The sequence below is a fragment of the Mustela lutreola genome, chromosome 2, assembly GCF_030435805.1.
Source record: "Mustela lutreola isolate mMusLut2 chromosome 2, mMusLut2.pri, whole genome shotgun sequence".
Classification (NCBI taxonomy): domain Eukaryota; kingdom Metazoa; phylum Chordata; class Mammalia; order Carnivora; family Mustelidae; genus Mustela; species Mustela lutreola.
Genome location: NC_081291.1, coordinates 115,251,139 through 115,272,842, shown reverse-complemented (window position 1 = coordinate 115,272,842; position 21,704 = coordinate 115,251,139). Strand labels below are relative to the sequence as shown.

The 21,704-nt window shown below is 45.7% G+C and overlaps 1 protein-coding gene and 1 long non-coding RNA gene across 3 annotated transcripts in view; one reads left to right on the top strand and one right to left on the bottom strand.

The window, feature by feature from the left end:
• ST6GAL1 (ST6 beta-galactoside alpha-2,6-sialyltransferase 1) overlaps positions 1–21,704 on the top strand; it is a 118,898-nt gene that overhangs the window by 81,690 nt on the left and 15,504 nt on the right. The window contains exons 4-6 of one of the 2 annotated variants that reach the window (XM_059163182.1): positions 8,143–8,761; positions 9,550–9,741; positions 15,550–15,647. In XM_059163182.1, the coding sequence (XP_059019165.1) occupies positions 8,173–8,761; positions 9,550–9,741; positions 15,550–15,647 (879 nt within the window). In that variant the 5' untranslated portion in view covers positions 8,143–8,172. Of the gene's footprint in view, positions 1–8,142; positions 8,762–9,549; positions 9,742–15,549; positions 15,648–21,704 lie in introns of those variants that run through there. The other variant, XM_059163183.1, reaches the window with a different exon arrangement.
• On the bottom strand, positions 2,704–8,240 carry LOC131824746 (uncharacterized). The gene is made up of 3 exons (XR_009350972.1): positions 8,117–8,240; positions 6,172–6,372; positions 2,704–3,657 (listed from the first exon to the last, which is right to left on the bottom strand). It is a non-coding gene; the product is annotated as an uncharacterized LOC131824746 (long non-coding RNA).

Genomic DNA, 21,704 nt, shown 5'->3' with positions numbered 1-21,704 from the left:
TAATATGTGATTGCTAGGAAGCCTGAAGGAGCTGCTTGCACTTAGTGATTGTGAACTTGAAGGGAAATCCGTAAGTATTATTTTGTGATTTTCTTTAGCCATGGAGCTGCACATCTGCAGGTGTGGAGGAAGACAGAGAGTTGGATTTGACCAGGATTGGGGTTTATCCAACATTGTGTGATGAGAGAGGCCAAATGAATGACTGACCATGGAGTTGAAGCTGGGTAGGAAGGGAAGTTAAGACATGAAGGAAATGAGAGACAGTGAGAAGGTGGTAGGAGCAACCACAGGAAGATCGTTGGAGGTCGGTACTGGTTGGACTAAGCTACAAAGATAGGGGGTGGTGGTGCCTGAAATAAAAACTGTGGAGTACTTTTTGAAAGTGATAAGATCAGAGATATGATCTTGGGGATGAGTGGCTAAAGTCACCATCTTTGGAGTAGAAGAGATCAAAGGACTGAGAGACCAGGGAACTAGAATGATTCCAAAGGTAGCTGTTGATAGCCCCAAGAGGCAGGGCAGAAAAATAGTGTGAGGAGGATGAGAGTGAACCAGCTGTGAAGATATTCAAGGGATGAAGAAGAGTGTCCTGGTGGAGGGGAAATGACTTCACCAAGATGGGGAGCAGGTGCCGTGGTCTGCACTGGGTTGTGTGAGAATGAAATGTGTTGGTGCATGTGAGGTTCTCAGAACTGGGCACAGGCTCAGCGTGTCTCAGTGCTTAACCCATTGGATTTATTTTTACGGGGGGTGGGGGTGGTGATTCTTTTCATTTTAAGACCTTCGAAGAGGCAGAGCTGTTCACCTAGCTCTATGTGCCCCCGCCAGATGGTAAATTCCCTATCACTTAGTAGATCCCGTAGATCAAATGAACATCTGCAGCGCAGTGCTGGCAAGGGGATTCGAGCAAGTGGAGGTGGTGTGTGGGTGAGTAAGTCTGCATCTAGCGGTTGAAGGATGTGGGGGATGGGAAAGGGTGGTATCAGAGCCAGCTTCATTCTTTCATTCAGACGCGACCAAGCATATCCCGCTTCTGGCTCAGAACTGGCTAGATGTGGAGCGGGCAGAAACAAAGCTTAAAGGAATCCTCAGTCTGGGTGGGCTATCCCATCTGCAAATGGAGAAATGTCACATAGGCTCCTGAGAGCCAGGATGGGTACAATAGAGTCGTGTCAATCTCTGTGGGGTCAAGAAAGTTTTCAGAGTCCAGGGGCACTTAAGCTGGTGCCGGGGTTGGTGAGGGGACTGAGCAGGTATGACCCCATGTGAACAGGGTAGGACATGGTCCGTTTGTCAGAAGGAAACCACCTTGCAGGGTGCAAAGGGCAGAAGAGCACTGGGCACTTGGAGTGCCATCATTAACTCTGAGAAAATCACTCCTCTTCCCTATTTCAGTTTCCCTATTTGTAATTTGAGATGGTAATGACACACATAGGGTAGGGCATGGTGAGAAGTCAATGAAATTATGCATATAATCTTTGTCACCATCCCTGTTGGGATCCCTGTGGGTGTATTACCTTACTGGATTATTTAAACTCTCCTACAAGATGGGCTCTTTTATTATTCCCATTTTATGGATAAAGAAGCTGAGTCTTAGACGGTTGAATAGCTTGCTGGAGGTCATGTAACTAGTGAGAGATGGTTTATACTCTTGCCCTGATCTGTCTAATCCCAGAGCTCTGACCCTCAAACCCCAATGCTCATCAGTGTTGAGTGCATAGCTAGTTCTGAATACATGGTAGCTGTTATGGTCATGATTGTGAAAGCTTTTTACTCGGAGGACCAAGGACTCTTATGATTGCTGCAGCTGGGCAAAGTTCACCAGGGCGGCAGTCTCCTGACCAGAAGTGACTCTTTCTGGAAGATTCTCATCACCTACGCTAGATGTACATCAACAATTGTGCTACTTGGTTTCAACTAGTTGTTTTTAGAAATCAAGGGCAGGGAGTGGTTGTTATCTCCTAGGAGGCCAAGTTGTTCTGAGCAGATGACTGGGGGAGGAAGACCAGTGTTAGCTGCCCTCCTCTGCTGTTCCTGCACTGAACTCAAACCAAAGTTGCATGCCCCAGCAGCTTACTTACTGGGGGGCATGGCAGCACACCAGCATAGGCAAGCCGTGTTCCCTCAAGGACAGTGGGCTGCCCGTGGTGTTCCTCGTGAGGGTGACAAGAAAGAACCTTTTCCCTTAGTGATGCCTGAGAGCAGCACAGACCTCTTAAGAACTGGTGGCCCTTCATTCACTCAACAAATAATTTGCTGAGTATTTACCACGTGCTGTACCCTCATCTAGGCATTGATGATAGTAGTGAAGAAGGCTGACGAGGTTTCTGCCGAAGGGGTTTCCATTTTTACTAGAGGCGGCAGATGGCAATCGAATAATAATATGAATGCATGCATAATTACAAACTCGTGCCACAAAGGCAACGTACAGGATATGAAAAGGGGTGGGGCCTCAGAGACTTCAGGACTCTCCCAGGAGTCATGGGAAGGAGCTGGTTGTGGCCGCTGTGGCTTCCTCTCAGCTCCGTTAATGCTGCATCTCCTAGGACAGGCTCCGAGATCAGCCCAATAGTGGGAATGGAGTTGATGCACAAGGTATTTTCAGTTCTGTCCCTGAGAGTTTTGCCTTCATTACTCTGCTAACATAATAAGCATAATAAAGGAAGTCAAACTGAGAAATGAGAGGAATTCTCATCTCTCCATTTGACTTCCTTTATTATGCTTGCTCCTCAACTGTTTTTGAGTCTCAATCATGTGCCTGTTTTCTAGATATTTCTTCACAATGATGTATGCACAGATAACGTTCTCTGTTTCACTTTTTTCATTTTTAGTATTTGAAGAATTTTCCCCCTTTGCTATATAAATTCACACACAATTTTTTATATATATTATCTGTTATTACGTATTACCTTATGTATTTTAAATTAATTAATATCTTTATATGGATGTGTATATATATTCTTTCTAGCAGATGTGGGTACCCTAGTTTAACTGTTTCCCTTTTGCCAAAAGCTTAGTTGTTAACCTTAGATTTTCATCATTACAAATCACTTTCAAATGGAAAATGATTTTTCTTCTTGCCTGTACATATTGCTTTATAAAACGCATTCTTTATCCCATTGTTCCTCTTCCAAACCTCACCACAACTGTGAAAAGTTAGGGAGTCATTTCTGTGCAGGAAAACCAAAATATGTTATCTTTTCCTCCTTTCAATTATTTATTGTCTTATTTCCTGCGAGTCGAAGCTCTTAATTCTATGACCTGGTTGCTTTCTAAAAAGGTTAAATTAATTTCTACTGCTCCCTCAAAATATACCAATTCTATTACAACCGGTTCAGTAATGAGTATTATCGTTTTGAAAACTGCTGAATAGTGGAAATTCTATAAACTGGCATCTTAGCTTGCCTTTTGGGTTTCTTTCAAGATTCATCATAATTTATATGCTTGTTAATTATGTTTTCTATTTTGTGATTTGTCCATTCATGTGGAGTGCCTGTTTATTTTGAGATGCATTGACTCTCTTTACACTTTGCACAGCTGGACTCTTTTTTTCCTTTAAATTACAGCATTTTCTTGGAGACAAGTGGGAGTTTTCATGCCAGCAACTCTATCAAAGTTTTCTTTTATTATTTTTCTGCATTTCGTCAGAAGAAAGAGCTGAAAAATATAGAATTCTGTTAATAGCTTTCTAAAATTATATTTTTATAATATTTTTACATATTATATATTTTTATAATTTATATAATTTTTATAATTTATATAAAAATAAATTTTATATAATTTTGTATATTATATATTTTTATAATATTTTTTCCAACACTAAGAGTAATTCATATAAATTTAGAAATTTTGGAGTATACAAAATATTGTAAAACATGAAAATATTCCTTATTCTACCAGCCCAGGTTGCCTTATTTTGTTTTGTTTCTAGTCCTTTCTCTTTTTCACATGTATATTAAAGAAAGTTTTTTTTTTATTTGATTAGAATATTATATACAGTTTTGCAACCTATTTTTTCCAGGTAGTGTTATACTGACTGAAATTTCACATATCATGGAGTGTTCTTTGATAATAAATCATGGTCTAGAGTGTATTTAGGGATGATCTGAATCTTCTCTCTCCAAATTACTATTTATGTAACCAGTGACTGAACAGTCCTTTCTTCCTAGATTGTACCTGCTTTATCCTTCTAGCATGTTCTTTTCTAGTATCAATCTAATTCTGTGCCTTCTCTGCTATTCACAACCCTGAGCACAGCACCTATAATGGGCTCTTGTCTCTGTGTTTCTTTTTCTGAGCTCTCAGACTTTCTGGATTGCGCTCTATTGGAGGCCAGGGGACTAGGAGAGGGGCCTATCCGGATGCCTTGTTAACCTTTAACACTGCCCCTTCTGGAAACCAGCTCTTACTTCTTGTTTTTTTTTTTTGTTTGTTTGTTTGTTTGTTTTTGTTTTTTCTTTTTTGGCCTTTGCAGATGTTTTTTAATCATCCGAAGCAAAATGCGCCTTGGCCTCCAGACCCAATAAAGCAAAGATTCCTCCCATGGAGAATAGCAGTGGTTCTTAAAACCTGAAGGGCCTACAGCCCCAGGGGGATTAGCCAAAAGCAGGTAAGGGACACGTGGAAGCATGCACTGTGGGGGCAGCAAAAGGGTCCATTCTTTTTTTTTTTTTTTTAGCACTTTTTAAAAAAATTTACTTTCTTTTCAGTGTAACAGAATTCATTGTTTATGCACCACACCCAGTGCTCCATGCAATCCGTGCCCTCTATAAAACCCACCACCAGGCTCCCCCAACCTCCCACCCCCTGCCCTTTCAGGTAGTTTTTCAGAGTCCATAGTCTCTCATGGTTCATCTCCCCCTCCAACTTCCCTCAACTCCTTTCTCCTCTCCATCTCCCCCTGTCCTCCGTGTTATTTCTTATGCTCTACAAATAAGTGAAACCATATGATAATTGACTCTCTCTGCTTGACTTGTTTCACTCAGCATAATATCTTCCAGTCTTGCCCATGTTGATACAAAAGGGTCCATTCTTAATTAAAAAATGGGGTAATGGAGTCTTCCGGCCACAAGTCACAGAGTCTCAAGGTCTGACTCCAGCTTTGCTCTTTTCTTCATGTATTTATTTAGTCCTGATTCAGGGAGGGCTGGGGACAGGTGGTTTGCCCATGTCCATAAACCATAAGTGTGAGATTAAGTAGGTGCTGGCAGGAAGGTAACCACCATCCCCTTCTGAGCCTTAGCTCCTAGACCGTGAATGAGTTCCTGCCTCCCTACCTCCTGTCTCATTTCACTCTGACACAGAAAAGCTAAGTCCCGACTTTCAGCTGCACCGCTTCCCAATCACTCGTGCAACTTTCGAGATTAAATAAATAAATGATAAATTGATGCATCTAAAACCTCAGTTTTCCAACCATAAATGGAGCCAATACAATTTGCTGTGATTACGTGACAGGGTTTTTCCGGCTCTTGTAAGCCCAATAACCTTGAATGGGCTGCCCGAGGGGAAAACAGTGCCTGCTCGGGAGAGCTGCAGCATGCCCAAGCCCAAGGGGGTTTTTCTGGGATTGTCTGGCCATTTGACTTGCCCCTGTACAGCCCTTGATTCCCAAGTCCTGTTTGGTCAACAGTGACTTTTCACTGTCTTTTTAATACAGAGGCCTGTCTTTCAGTGCAAAAACCATGAACTTTTGGAGTCAGACAGACCTGGGTTGGAATCCGGGTTCTGGCACTACCTGTTCATTTTGGAGAAGCTGTGTAACTCTGCTAAGCCTCAGTGTTTTCATTTTCTCCAGTCGGTCTGTGGATATCGATGCCATAGGGGCAGAGTGAATATTAAATTAGACATTGCAGCTTAGTGCCTGCCCCGTTGTAGGCACTGCTTCAGTGCTCTATTCCCTTCTTGAGTTGTTTAGCTCTCATAGCTGAGGGATCAGCTGTGCCAAGTGAGGAAATGGAGTTCCTTAGTTTTCTGATCTGCCACAAGCCCTCTCCCCATCTCATGACCACACATTTGAATTTTTCTCCCTCTAGGTACATTCTGTCACTTGCACAGCTCAAGGCAAGCACCTGTTATCCCCAGAGCCACCCGTTCCTGAAGTCTGGGGTGGTGGGAAGCATGGTTTGCTCAGTACTGCCCATGAATTCCGAGAATGGTCTTGATGTCACTTACATTAAAGAGTCTCCGATGAGGACGTGAGCCCGGGTTGATGAGTCATGGCCTGTGTTCCATTCTGCCCTCTATCTCCCTGTCCCGCTCGGCCTCCTCATGGCCCCCAGCCAAGGGACTGCTCTCTGGTCTCTGTTCAGAACATTTCCTGTGCCTTTGCAATGACCTGGTTCAAATACCATTTCCGCTTGTCCTCCTAGCACTCTGTGGGCACATGAGAGATGATTCTACAGAAAATCTAGGTAGAGACAGGATTGTGACTTGTCCAAAGTCACCAAGAATGGGCAGGAACCCAGGTTTTGTGAATACCTAGTCCAGTCCTCCTATCCCTTGTCCTGGTTATCCTTAGCCCTGGGCTCCATAGGAAGGAACTGTGGATCCCCAGTGGGTTCGCAAAACCCCAGGGGTGACTGCTTAGACTCATTATGGTAAATAAACCCAGTTATTTAGGAAAGAACTTAATGTTTTCCAAAAGGTACAGACATTGTTTGAGTTCAAAGTACTTCCATCTTCCATTCAATTACACAATAAATTCTGGGAAAACAAAGTAGAGCCGTATCCAGAAAAAAGGGGAACTGTGAGGCTCTATTTTCATAATAAAATCCATTTGCCAGAACGTTCAGCAGTTCTGTGCATGTTTATGTTGAAAAGGACATGTATTATGGAATCGAGTGTGCTTGGATTTGAACTTCAGTGCTGGCCTTTACTTAGCTTTGTGATGCTAGGCACTTCTCTTAACCTCTCAGAGCCTCGGCTGCTCTTCTATAGACATGGAGACTAACACCTTCCTGGCCAGTGATGGTCAGGCCTCGCTGCACAGCTCAGGGGGTGCCCTTCCTACCAGGCTATCATGTGCGTGGTGCTGGCTGGAGCTCTACATGACCGGGCCCTGGTCTACAGTGAAATTAGGTGAAGTAACATCTTAATGCTTGATGCCTCTTTGTTTTTATCTCCTTAATTGGTGTCTGCCGCCTTACCGAAATTTCCTCTCCTTTACCACGAGCCGAGCCGAGGCAGCTTCCTGCCACCTAAATTCTTTTGGGCATTCTTGAAGGGCATTCTCTGAAGCCAGGTGTTGTGCTGTAAGCTAACTACTGGTCTTCTTCGCAAAGCAGGAGTCCAGCCCTGCAGCTTCTTAGAGAAATGTGACATGGGTCTGTGGTGCTGTCTGTGGACAGAGATCTGGCAATTTTATTTTATTTTATTTACTTTTTTAACGATTTTATTTATTTATTTGACAGACAGAGATCACAAGTAGGCAGAGAGAGGAAGGGAAGCAGGCTCCCTGCAGAGCAGAGAGCCGGATTCGGGGCTCGATCCCAGGACCCTGGGATCATGACCCGAGCCGAAGGCAGAGGCTTTAACCCACTGAGCCACCCAGGTGCCCCAGGTCTGGCAATTTTAAAAGGATGCTGGGCACTTTAGGATTTTAGGGAGGTTGGATTCTTGTGAGGTAGACCAGCCATCCTGCTCTTTCTTTTTTCTCCTAGTTTTTTAAGCACGCATGCCGTCATTGAACCGACAGCATAAGGCCCCAGGAGCCTGTGTAAGCTGTAGTTCCCGACCTCACTGAGCTCAGGGTGCAGTCAGGGAGCTAGAACAAGACAACACAAAACTAAGAGTTGGGGTGTAAAAAGGAATAGCAGGAGAATACAGGAAGCGTTCATGGCTCGGAGAGGAAAAGGGGAGTGTCTGAGGACTGCTGTCTACATTCAAAAGCAAAACTGAGGTCGAATATTTACTTCAGGTTGTCACAGGCCGCCGGCCTGGTGGGAGGTAAAGCAAAGGCTGGACGTGCGTCTCCTCACTCTGAGTCCATTACGCAGCTCATCACCCCACCTCTTGCCAGGCACTACTTGTCGCTTTTGTTCACATCGGTTCACATTGTTTTTTGGGTTTTTTTGTTGTTTTTTGTTTTTGTTTTTTTTTTTGTTCTGCCTCATCTTACCTTTTCTAGGCTTGTTTTCTGCGCAGAACAGAGTGGCTGCCCTGAACACATCTTTCATGATGATTCACACCAACCTGAAGAAAAAGTTCAGCTACTGCGTGCTGGCCTTTCTCCTGTTTGCGATCATCTGTGTGTGGAAGGAGAAGAAGAAAGGGAGTTACTATGATTCCCTTCAGCTGCAAATCAAGGAATTCCAGCTGTTGAAAGGTCTGCAGAAACAGGCTGTGACTTCAAGCAGCACCCAGAACCCCCCCAAGATCAACCGGGCCCTCAGCATTCCCCGGGGCCCAGCCCAGCCCAAGCCTGCGGCCTCCTTCCCGGTGTGGAACAAGGACAGCTCTTCCAGAAACCTCCTCCCCCGGCTGCAGAAGATCTGGAGGAATTATCTGAATATGAACAAGTACAAAGTGTCCTATAAGGGGCCAGGGCCAGGTGTCAAGTTCAGCGCAGAGGCCCTGCACTGCCGCCTCCGGGATCATGTGAACGTCTCCATGGTAGAGTCCACAGATTTTCCCTTCAACACCTCGGAATGGGAGGGTTTCCTGCCCCAGGAGAACATCAGGACCAAGGCTGGGCCATGGGGCAGGTGTGCTGTGGTCTCCTCAGCTGGATCTCTGAGGTCCTCCCAGCTGGGCCGAGAAATAGGTGAGTTCTGCAGCATCAGGGCCGCTCTGGGCAAGGGGCTGGAGGAGGGGGTGCTGGGTATTTGGTCAGGGCTGGGGAGGAGCACACTGGGCACACCACAGTGCTCTACACACTTCTTGTGCCTCTACCTCTGTGGGCCTCAGAGGTACCGTGGGGTACCTCTGGGGTACAGCCACGGGGCTGTACAGCCATTGTGTACTCAGAGGTACCCATGTGGCTGAGGTATAGCCACAGCCAAAAGGGTGGGGATCTATCTATCCAGGCTCTTGGTATCTTTATCAGGGAGAACAGTTTTGCTATTCTCTGTTTTAAATAGTGCTGTTCTGTAGAAGATACTCTTGGAAAAATGAGTTCTGCGTCTATCAGTACACACCACACTGTAACTGACTTTTAAAAATTATAGAAGCCCTGATTTCTCCTGTCTCTTCAGGTTCTGAAACTGTAATTTCACAGCTAGTTGAGGACTAATTGTCTTTCTTGGCTTCAAACTACCCGAGTAATTTTCAGCCTTTCTGTTTGAGGATCATTAATTAGAGTAGGAATTCTTAACTTTGGGACTGTGGGCCAACTTTAGGGAGTTCACAAATCCCTAAACCTATGTGCCAAATACCTGTGAACTACCTGTGTGTGTGTGTGTGTGTGGTAAGTCAGTCTGTACATTTTTCCAGAGAAAAAGTCCATAGCTTCCAGTCAATTATTCTTAAAGGTGTCTGTGACCCAAAAAAGGCTACAAGTCACTGTTCAGAATATAACAACTTGCTTTTTTTTTTTTTTTTAATTCTTCACAGTTAATAAAGATAGAAAGTCTCTCCATGTTTGTAAATATGTGTACAACACAAAGCAATGGATTTGCTTAAGGCGCCCTAGTTCCCTTATTTTGAGAGAATGTGTTTTCCATTATTGTGAAATCAATCAGGCTAAAGGAAGCAAAGCACAGGAAACCTCGCTCTTCTCCCAGGCTCTGGAAGGTACTGGAGCAGGTGAGGTCATACGTCTCCTGTTTTATTCCCTTCCTGTGACTGCCAGGAAAAATGGTCTGAAACCAAGCTCAGGCTCTCAAAGGAAGAAAAGTAGAACCAAATTGGATTCTCTGGAGCAGGAGGAAGTGGTGAGATCACCTTTTGCGGCTCCCCAAATAGGCAGCGCTCACTAATCCAGACTGCCAAGATAACCGGCCCCGCCCCGACTTTTGCTTTTGCCTTTTTGGTTTCTTTTGCGTTTTGTTTTCTAGAAGCGCAATGTGATTGGCTTTTGTTCATCAGTAATGGAACTAAGTTCCCTTCTTCCTCCTGATGTTTGCTCTATAATCGTCATGTTTCCAGTATCCCCAGTGCTACTGGATCCTCTTCTTCGTGTTAACTCATCCCCAATGGCCTGGCCAGAATGGGTTAAGGTTTCAGGCACAGCCCGGTACTTCTATGAACTGGAGCTACACTCTTGATGCACTGCATGAAAGTTTGGAGTGATTTACATGCAGAGTAAAACAATCTTCTCCTGTAGACTACAGTTATAATTTCAAGGATGTACTTCCCCGGAAACTTTGCTCTTGAGACGGAACAAACATTGCACGTTGGCCTTCCAGTGTTCTGCCCTCCAACCGGGCATTCCCCTGGGCATTTAGTCTAACAAATGTGTTAAGGAATTCGTTCATTCTTTCATTCATTCATGGAGCTTTCAACCACACAGAGCCAGAGCTTAGAATACAAAGGGGAAAGAGACAGGAAGGCCCTTTGCTGAAGGCCTGGGAGTACCAGACAGCGTGCCAAGCCCATGGCCTTTCCCCTCTACCTGCAACTTGTCCCGTTTCTTGTGAACTATTGAGTGTATCGGATGGTTTCAAATTGTTTGCTCTTACAAATTGTACTGCTAACAGGGTTTTTGTGCAGATGACTTAAATGCCTCAGGGGAACTATCCACAGCTGTGGGGCTAGAAGACCAAAGGCAGATAAGTTTTGTGGCTCTTTTTGTCCATGGCAGAATTGTTTACCAGAGGGATCGTAATGATGGAGTGTGTCTCCAGCAGTCCCTCAAACCAGCCAGAGGTGGGCACGGCCGTTTTCAATTATTTTTAGTACCTGTACCCATAAGATATCTTAGATTTGTTTGTGTTTTCATTTCAAACAATAGTGTTTTTCTAAAACATAAGCAACAGGAGTCATGCTTACTGTGCACCTGCTGTGCTCCCAGCATGCCTTGCTTTTTAGTCTTCCCGGGAATCCTGTGATGTGGGGACAATTATTGTTCCCGTTGAACTGGTAACCTAAGTGTTGAGGCTCAGCGATTACACCAGGGGTAAATAGCGGACTAGGACTTGAAACCGGGTCCTTTGACTCCACGGCCCGCGCAGTCTTCCCCTCTGCTCTTGTGCCTGTAGTGGTTGTAGCATTATAATAAAATTTTGAGTGTGATGTTAAAACTCGTGATATTCTTGCTTACTTGCTCTCCTACAGGAAAGGAGAAGCACCTTCTGAGTTGAGGCAAATGCAAGAAGCAAAGCTGCATGGGGACAAAGGACAGAGTATGTTGGGCTGGGATCTGGGGCCCTGCAGGGTGAAAGGGACTGCGGAGGACTAAGGCCAGAAAGGGAGGCAGGAGTCAGCTCCTACGGAATGTTGCCAGTCACAATCAAGACTTTGGGTTTCATTCTTTAAGACATAGAGTCCTAGAAGAGTTTTAAATGAGCAAGTGTTAGAATCATGTACGTTTTGGAGAGATTTCTCATTTCTCTGAACCCCATTGCCTATGGGGACTGCTATGTCATTGTTATTAGGGATTACTGCCACTTCTGGGCGAGAAGTGCCAGGCCTGTTTGAGCAGTGATTGTGATGGTGGAAAGAACAGGTCTGATTTGAGAAGAGACAGAAACTGGTGTCTAATTAGAAGTGACCTTGAATGACAGGCAGGAGTCAGGGTTTCTAGCCTAGAAACAGGCCATCTCGTATCACAGGGGAGCATGCTTTCGAAGGAGGACAGGTACTGTCTCAGAGGTGTTGAATCTGAATTATTTGTGGATTTCCCTGAGTAGTTATCTATGCAGTTGGGTGTTTGATTCCCAGGAAGGGTCAGGCGTGGGGGAGATGAGATAGAGGAATCATTTGTGCCGAGGTGACAGTTGTAGGCCTGGAGAGAGGGCTGAGGAGAAAGCCTAGGGAAAGGGTACATTTAAGAGACAGGGAAAAGCACACGGAAGGCAGAGACATTCAGAAGGCCAGTGAGGAGGACCAGGGAGAAGCAGGTGTAGGACATATGATGGAAGGCAAAGGGAGAGGAGTTGGGGGAGGTTTGGGGCAGAGGGAGTTCTCATGCAGAGTGAGGACTGAGAAGAAAGACATGTTGGTTTGTGGAACAATATGATTGTTTATATCAGGAAACAATATGATTGGTTATGACAGGGGTTTGCAGACATTTTCTGTGAAGGGCCAGACAGCAAATATTTTTGGTTTTGAGGAATATAGTGTCTCTCACAGCTCCTCAGCTCTGCTGTTGTCAAGCAAAAGCAAACAGGCCGTCATAAATGAATGGGGCTGGCTATGTTCCAATAAAACTTTATTTACAAAAATGGAGACTGGGCCAGATTTGGCCTTCAGGTCATAATTTCCCAGTCCTGATTTCTATTATATTGATTTTTCCTAACCAGGACCAGAATTTAGCCTTCCAAGTATGGTTATATGATTCATTAAGCTACTTTGAAAATATTAAAAAAAAAAAAACCCCAAAACCCTTGATCTGAATTGTGATAAAATTTCTTTCATAACAATTTCCAGCTATTTAGAGTTACTACTATACCCGCAGGCAGCAGATTTTGGTATACTGATGAATTTACTAAGGAGCAGATTCTGTTGTGTAGTCTAGGCATGGAATCATATCCTCTGCCTATAGTAGTGCCTTTATTTCTGCATTTTCTAATTTGTGTCTTTTTCTGTCCTCTAATTCTAAGTTCATCAAAAGTGGTGGCCCCCGTTTTCTGCAGCCTTCCCCTTGCAAAGGCTCGCTTGCTGGGCCTCCAGGACCTCTTGATTTCTCCTGGTGATTTCCTGGAGGCCCACTTGATTTCAGGACCTCCTCAGTCATCATCAGCAAAGGACAATTTGGCCGACAAGGATGTGCTCCTCTTTCTCTGTGAGGCCAACTTAATGGCCTATTTGCAAGTTTCCATCTTTGTCTGATTTTTTTTTTTTTTTCCTTAAAATAAAGTCCAAACTTCATACCTGGCCTCCATAACCTGTGTGGACTGGTTCCTGTTAGCTTCTTTAGTGCCATCTTTTCTTCGTCTTCCCCTCATTCACTTGTCTCCAGCCAAGTCCCTACTGCCCTGTGGTGTCCTGACAGTGTTACCTCCTCCGGCTAGAATGTTCTTCTCTGGACCCTTCCCGTGCTCTGCCCTCCTTTGGGTTCAGCTCCAAGGCGTGCCCTGAATCATCAGGGTCTCCAAAGGAGAGTCCCTCAGTGTCTCGGTCCCATCACTGGATTTATTTGTGCCATAACATCGGTCACAGTTTGTCATTATCTCAAGGGTAGGTGGTTGTATTTATTGGCTCCTTCCTTGCTGTAGATTGCAAGATCTTTGACAACAGGCACTTTTCTTTCTTGTAATGGCCATTGTCTCCAGCATGTAGAACTATGCCTATGCCTGATGGGAAGGAGATGCTTAATCCATATTTGTTGAATGAATAAAAGCTTTTTATTTTCTTATGGTCAATACCAAGGGTAGATCGTCAGCCTCCTGTGCTGGGGGTTCTCCATTTACCCCTCTAAGCCCAAGCTCCTTCCTCCCTTTTCTGTTGGACTCTGTGCCCTGGGAGATGGAATTTGGTGACTGTGTCAGCTGGGCTTCCTGGCCCTTTGGCTTTTATTTGGCACCAGACAATAGACGTGCTACTCCAAACCTGAGAAGGAGGAGAGTGAAGTCAGTGTCCCCCAAGCTCTCTCCTTGTAGAATACCATCAGCTGCTGCTTTCCCTTGTCTCACAGTTCAGCCGCTGTCAAGCAAACTCTCTGTCTGAGGTCTGCTTTCTCTCTCTTTTCCTTAAGGCCGAGAAGTCAGAGGGAAGGAGGAAAGAGAGGATGGAGTATTTTCTTCTTTCCAGCTGGACCTTACTTAGCAGGAGCCATGTTCCCCTTAGGGCTGATACTCCTTATGGGTGGCCGTCCTCAGTTCAGGGCCCCTGCTTTTCTGGGCCAATCAGGTTTGAGGAGTAGTGGTGGCTGCTTTTGCAGCTGACCCTGCGATAATGGCCATTCCTTGTTGATTTCTTGAAATCCTGCCTACAACATTGTAAATAGTCCTTTTATTCTCAGCAGCTCCATCTAACTTTGACATGTTTTGGTCCGGGGATACTCACATTAATAATTTGCTCACCTGTGAAACAGGGAAGCTGACCGAGTGAGGCTTCTGATACATCTACGTTTCTGGTGTGATTACTGCTGGTCACTTGTGAAGCCGGTGACTGATATGGACTGACATGTTGCAATCTAAGTTGTGTAAAGCTGCACCTTCTGCTCTCTTTGAAGTTCAGGGTACTGGCCTTGTAAGCTGATAAAGTCTGGACTATGCACATCCCATGTGACTTTCAAACCATTTTGATGAAATTTGTCCTAGGATTGAGATAGGGTTATTTTTGTGACTAGATGATATGTCTAGAGTCCCGAGGTTTAAAACGTATGTTAGAAATGAAATAAAGAGGGAGGCTTTCATCCCTTAATTCTGTGGGTACTTTTTTCCAGATCATCTTGTATTGAGCCAAATTCCACCCTGCCACCTTCTGGTGTCACCTTTGTGAATGAAGAACCATCCCCAATAAATTTCCCACAGGGAGGGAAATAGAACAACAGAAAATTGGGCTGACCTCCCAAACTTGGGCAGATTTCAGTGGTGAGCCCCAAACTGGCTTGATCAAGTCAGGTTGGGATGAGCTCCTAGGAGGCTGGCTGAAGGTTGAGAGAGAACTTAAAAGTCAACTTAGTTCTCTCTCCCAGAAGATTGGCCAGTGACACAGAGAAACTTCTCCAAGTCTTCCAAACTCTGCTGAAACAGCTACAGGGACAGGGAACTAGAGCCAGGGAGTGAATGGATTTTTAAAAACGTGGTCTGTTTGATCTTGCCTGGATTTAGGACCTTGTTTCTGACAAAAGAGTTTTTCTTTTTCAGTAGACAAATGTGGGATTCAGTTTTGATCTGTGAACTTTTTTTCCATCGCTGCCACCACCCAGGCTTGTGACCCTTCTCCGGCCTCAGGTTCCTAACAGCACACGCAGGGTGTTGTCTTGGAACCCACAGTAAATCCCTCTGATTTGTGAGTGCTGCAAGCTTTTCAGAGGGCTGTGGGGACTTTGCACTTGCGGGGGACACTGAGCTTATGGTAGCATCATTTTTCTGACAGGGATGGAAGTATGACCTACTGGTTACACTAAGAAAATATTTGGGTTGCTCCTTTGGTGACTGGGGTAGCAAGCCCATGTGAGGCAGCACGCCAGCCCGGATCACCCCTCTGCCATGCGCAGGCTTGCTGGAGTCATGGAAGGGATTTCAGGGGTGCTTGATACGAGCCTCGTTAGCTTCTGCAATGGCCAGGCAAGCAGGCAGTCATGCCCGGTCTACAAACTGCCAGATTGCCCCTTACAAATATGACCTTTTTCCCCTCTGATGGGGATCCTGATGGGATAAAGAATGGGAAGTATGATTCTCTTGCTCCTCCCCTTCTTCCTGCCCTCTCTCCCTCCAGACCTTCCTCTGTCTCTGCATGTTGCTGGTGCTTATCACCTCTCTTCTGTTTCCTTATGGTTTGTAGATGATCATGACGCAGTCCTGAGGTTTAATGGGGCGCCCACAGCCAGTTTCCAACAAGACGTGGGCACGAAAACCACCATTCGCCTGATGAACTCTCAGGTAAAATTTCTTCTGTGCAGATCTAGAGTGAGAGAAAGACCACAGTGTGGGCTCTAATGTCAACCCCACCTGCTGGGGGCACATCAGAGCTGCTAAGTTAATCAAGTCCCGTGACTTTGCTGAGTCCTGGAGTCCAAGACCCAACCTGGTGATGTGTTCATGAGATAGCCCCGATGGCATCAGGTGGCATTAACAGAGTTGTTCAGTGTCCCAAGAAAGGAGAGTTCTGCTGTCCTTGTAGCTGCCAGGTTTTTTCCCAGAAAATTGCATGAGGAACAACATGGCAGAGAATATCAGAGTGAGGGATGCTTGGAAAAGTAAGTGAAGCAATGCATGTGGGTGTGTTTGAGAAGCTGTAAAATAGTATGCAAGTATTGTGAGACCTCATCAACCAGATGTTGCTATGTGACATGGCATTCGAATTCACGTATTGCCTCATGAATTCCCCTTGAGAATTAGTTCCTGAAGTATTTCCAGGTAGCATATGCTGAATTTTCAAAACTAATGGGGACTTGAGAAATACTCCTGCCACAAAGTTCTGTTAATAGATTTTAACAAACAAACAAACAAACAAACAAAACAAAACTGGGTGACACATGTATCAAAACTAGTGTGAGAGATCTGCAGACCCATTCACCTCACTCACGACCATCCGTGTTTATTGTTTTCTGCATAAACATGTAAAGCTTGGGTGTTCTTCTGTCAATGTACAGGCTCTGTACACTGCCTAGGACTCCATGGGCAGGGAGCACATCCTGGGAGTGATCGCAAGTGCCCTTTCAGCACTATTCCAGGATACCCTCATTTCTCCCCTCCTCTGCCACAAGGCTCTACTTCCGTTTCACTGCTTGGCCCTCAGGAACTTGCCAGCTGGGAAGAAGCTGCTTCTTACATGGCCCAATTTCCATCTGAGGCCCATATTCCTAGGAACCCTCGCATGAAGGAACTTGGATTGATGAACTTAAACTTCTTTGCAGGTGGCTGCCATCTTGTTTTCTTTTCTTTCTCAACTCCTTGATGATGATATCATCCAAACAGGTCTGACTGGTGTGGGGGTGGGGACAGATTTGTGTTGCCCTATAGAGGGAGATGAGGCTGGAGCTTCATGGCTGCTTAGACTCTGGCAAGTCTAGAAAATCAGGCACAGGAGGTGGGAGGAGCTTTCCCTACTTTCTCCTTTTCCTTCTCATGCCCCAGAGAAATCCTCACGAAGTGCTACAGTGTAACCTCTACTTCCTCGTAAAGTGTTACTTGAATATCCACCTTCACCACCCTCCCTCCCTCCCTTTCCCCCTTTCACAAATATGGACAGCACTGAGTAGAAGGTGGTAGTCGGCACATAGATCTCCAGTCAGCCTGCCTGGGGTTGAAACCCTGGCTCTGCCTCTTAATAGCTAAATGATCAGGCGCAAGTTCCTGATGCCACCGTTTGTTCATGCGTGGAGAGGGAGAATAGCAGTACCTTCTTCACAGCACATGTTAGGAGGAGTGAGCCAGAAGACCATGCAGAGCACCGAGTACCTGGGACTTCCCTCAGTGGATGATGGCTGCTCTCATGTTCCCATGGGCTGACACTCAGATGGGTTTGGGGGATACAGTGGTGAGCCCAGCAGGCTGGGCCCCTTCACGGTCCACCGCCCACAGCTACAATCAGTCATCATGCAGAGAGATAGACAGTTGTAACAGAGAACTACAAAGGACAGGATTAAGGTGCTCCCACAACCCCTAGGGGGAAATTTTCTCTGGTCAGGGATATCAGGGGCCTTGATGAGGTGAGACAGTCATGTAGGCATAGAGGATGAGAAGGGCTAGGACCTCTCCTGAAGATACAACAGCCTAGTGAGGCCTCGTGTGGGAGGGGGCAGGGGAGTGTGTGTGTGTGTGGGGGGGTGGTGAGCATGGAGGCTGAGGGTAAAGAGGAGCCATGTCCTGGCGCTGTGGTCAGGAGATAATCTCTGTGGCATGACCAGACTTGCAGTCTGCAAACGTTCCTGGTGTCCATCTGCTCAGTGATCCTGTGTCCGTGGAGAGACACAGTCAGGAGGCTCTCGTAAGGAAATACTCACAATTGCTGCACAGGAGAAATGCGGGTGAACGTGAGAACAGAGTGGATTTGTGAGCTATTTGGCATGTGTGGTCCAGAGGCGTTAGTGGGTCTGTGGCGAGGGGTGAAGGGAGAGGGGCCACCAGTATTCTGGGGTTTCTGGCCCACATGGCTGGCCAGCTAGAGTCACTGGGATTACCAGTGCTTGGAGACATTTTGGGTTGTGTAGGCAAGGGTCAGAGAGGAGGGTGGGGTAAGAACTGTGGTTCCAGATATGATCTGAGCTGCCCCGTAGATACTGTGAAGAGATGTCAAGTGGGCAGCTGATGAAACAGGGCTGGAGTTAAGTGGACAGCTCTGGGCTAGAGGGGAGAAGTTGCCAGTCATCTTTATCTGTGAGGCCATGGAACAGCTGGGCTGAAGGAGAGCATGAGGGACAGGGTGTAGACAGGAATTCTACACAAGGGCTTTGGGTAACAGAAAGAGGAGGTTAGTCAGCACTGCCCGATGCTGCTGAGGCCCACTGAGGTGAGGACTAAGAAGCGCTGTTCTCTCTTTGGCAACAGGGAGGCCATCGGTGACCTTTGGCAGCAGCTATTTGGGAAAGCGGTGAAGCCAGAAGCCACACTGGAGCGCAGGGTCGGAAGTGTGTGGGGGAAGGCCACTGTGGGTAGTTCTTTCAAGAAGGGCAGAAGAGAAGTAGGGCTAGCGCTGTAGAGAGTTGAGGGTTCCATGGCCAGTTTCTGTTCCTTTCTTTCTTTCTTTTTTTTTTTTTTTTTTAGTTTGGAGAGACTGAGTACATTTAGAAGACAATGGGAAGACCATCACAAGAGGGCACACACTGTATGGCATGACAGAGTCACATGCCGATTCACAGACAGAGGGTAGAACAGTGGTTTCTGGGCTCTGGGTGAGGCGAGGAATCATTATTTAATAGTTAGAGAGTTCCAGTTTGGGTAGAGGAGGAAGTTCTGGAGATGGAGGGCAGTGATGGTTTTATAACAGCATGAATATACTTCATGTCCCTGAGCTGTTCACTTCCAAGTGGTGGAAATGGTACATTTTGTTACATATATTTTACCACCATAATTTTTTTTTTTAAGTCAATGGGGAGAAACCAGCTGATAGAGGAAGAAACTGAACATATTGAAAAGAGGGGACAATAAGTGAGTGATGGGGAAGAGGGATTGATCCAAAGCCCTGCTGAGAATCAAGCCCCATGGGGGGGAAGTCAGAAGGGAAGAAGGCTAAGAAAGGTGTAGCAAGAGGTCGTAGTGAAGCATGAAAGGGCTGCAAAGTAGGATGCAGAGAAAGGGAGGCCTTTTGTCAGGAGGCTGAGGGAGAAGGGTGTCTATAGAGGAGGTTTGAGCAAAGAAGGCCTGGCATGAGGAGAGCAGAGGAAGGAACCAGCCAGAGGAACAGAGCAGGAACTCCAGGCCATGCTGGCCACTTTGGGGCTGGAGAGTGTGGGTAAAGAATGGGTATGACCTCCAAATTGGTAGGTGGCAGCGATTAAGAAGAGAGCACATGGAGAAGCCCTGAAGTGTCTCTTGGGTTTGGGAGGGTACCCCCTTCCTAGGCTCCTCTTCCAGGTGGTGAGTGAAGAGGGAAATCTCCATCCTGCAAAGATTTCATTTAAGGCTATGGTAGGTTTGCCCAAGAAGCTGTCTTCCAGGTTGAGGAGAGAAAGCCCACATCCCATGTGTGACAACACGGTGTCCTAATTGGATTTTGGCGGGGACCTTCTCAGATCACTCTCCGGGGCTTATCCTGAGACTGCAGTGGCTGCCACTTATTCCCTACTTCTTCTGTCTGAGGCCCATAGATATCTTATCTCATCTGACCTTTGGGACAATGCTGTACAAGGTGTGATCACCACCCCCCCCATTTTTCTGTGATGACACCAAGGTTCAAATAGTCAGAGTGAGTTGCTCAGAGAGCGGCAGAAAGGATACGATAGAGGTGGGATTTGGATCAATGTTGGTTTGCCAATTTTCTGTAAGAGTTTGTATGGAATTGGTATCCCCCCCTTATTTTTTAATGTTTAGTAGAGTTTGCCAGTAAAGCCACATGGACCTATAATTTACCTTATGGGAAGTTTTTTTTAGCTAAAAATTCAGTTTTGTTAGTAGATTCAGGGCTGTTCGTGTTACCTATTCCTTCTTGACTGAACTTTGGAAGTTTGTGTCTTTCAAGGAATTTGTTCATTTCTTCTTCTAAGTCATTGGATTTATTGGCATAAAGTTGTTTATAATATTCCCTCATTGGGGCACCTGGGTGGCTCAGTGGTTTGGGCTGCTGCCTTCGGCTCGGGTCATGATCTCAGGGTCCTGGGATCGAGCCCCGCATCGGGCTCCCTGCTCCGCAGGAAGCCTGCTTCCCTCTCTCTCTCTCTCTCTCTGCCTGCCTCTCTGCCTACTTGTGATCTCTGTCTGTCAAATAAATAAATAAAATCTTTAAAAAAAAATATTCCCTCATTATCCTTTTTAATGTCTGTAGAATCGGATGTGATGTCTGATGTGATAGGAGATCCTCTGTGGTGATTCAAGCAGTATTGGAATTCACAGAGCTTAAAAGGACCTTGGATCAACAAGTCATGAATTCATTCCAGAAGTTCTCGTTTGATCACCTGCCCTGTGCCAGTCTCTGTGAAGGGAGCTGGAATTCAGTCCAAACAGCAATAAAACAGAGACATGCTCCCCGCTCTTGTGGAGCCCAGAGTCTCGTCGGGCATTTCATTTTCCAAAGGAGATGGCCCAGGCCTGGGAACAGAAGGTGGCCTGCACTATGCGCAGAGGGTAATGGCAGGCCCAGGGCAGGATGAAGGCCTCCTCATAGCCGGGTCAGGCTCTTCCCTGGCTCTCTGCTGGCACTTTGCCCATCCATGTCTCTCACTCCCCTCATCCTAATTGCCCATCTCACTCGTAGCCTAGTTCTGCCACCAGGACCTTTGGTCTCTGAGAGGACGCGCATTTGTCTGTTTTGTTCACTCGTAAACCCGAGTGCCAGGACCAGTGCCCATTATGTAGTAGATGTGCAATCAATATTTTTTGAATGAAGTAGAGTCTGGAGAACCTTCTGCTTGCTCAGTGGATGCCTCCAAACTTCTCCAAATTCTTTAAAAAATTTTTTTGAATTTATTTGGAAATATTTTGAAACTTTGAACAAGTTGAAAAAATGTCTACTACAAAGAATGCCTGAATACTCTTTATCCAGAGGTACTTACTATTTTTAACCCCATTGCTGTATTATCTGCTCTATTCATTCTTTGTAATGTTTTTTTTTTTTTTCCATCTGAGAGTAAGTTGTATATATTATGCATGTTAATTCCTAAATACTTACTATGGGTAAAAAGTTTATGTTCCCCGCCCCCTGCCAGTTTGTATGTTGAAGCGCTAACCTTCAATGTGATTGTATTTGGAAATGGGGTCTTTGGGAGATAAACACATTTAGATGAGGTCTTGAGTGTGAGGCCCCTGTGATGTGTCTGCCGTGTGAGGAAGGTGGCCTTCTACAAGCCAGGACGAACACCCTCACCAGGAACCAAATGTGCTGGCACTTTAACCTTGGACTTCTCAGCCTCCAGAAGCATAAGAAGTAAATGTCTGTTGTTTAAGCCACCCAGTCTATGGTATTTTGTCGTAGCAGCCTGAGCTAAGACTTTTTGGTTCTGAGAGGAGGAGTTTTGCTATGACAAAAACCTAACAATGTGAAGTGGCTTTGAAACTGGGTAATTGGTAAAAGCTGGAGGAGTCTTGAAGGACATGCTAGAAATATAGGTGCTAAGGGAAATTTTGATGAGGGCTCAGAAAGAGTAGAGGAGAGTTGGAGAGAGAGCTTCTGTCTTTTTAGAGAATATGAAAATAATTGTGAACAAAATGTTGGTCTAACTTTGGATGATAAAGGCCCTTCTTTGAGGGCTCAGATGGAAATGAGGAACATGTCCTTGAGCAATGGAGAAAGAGTGATCCTTGTTCTAAAGTGACAAAGATTTCATCTGAATTGAGTTCTAG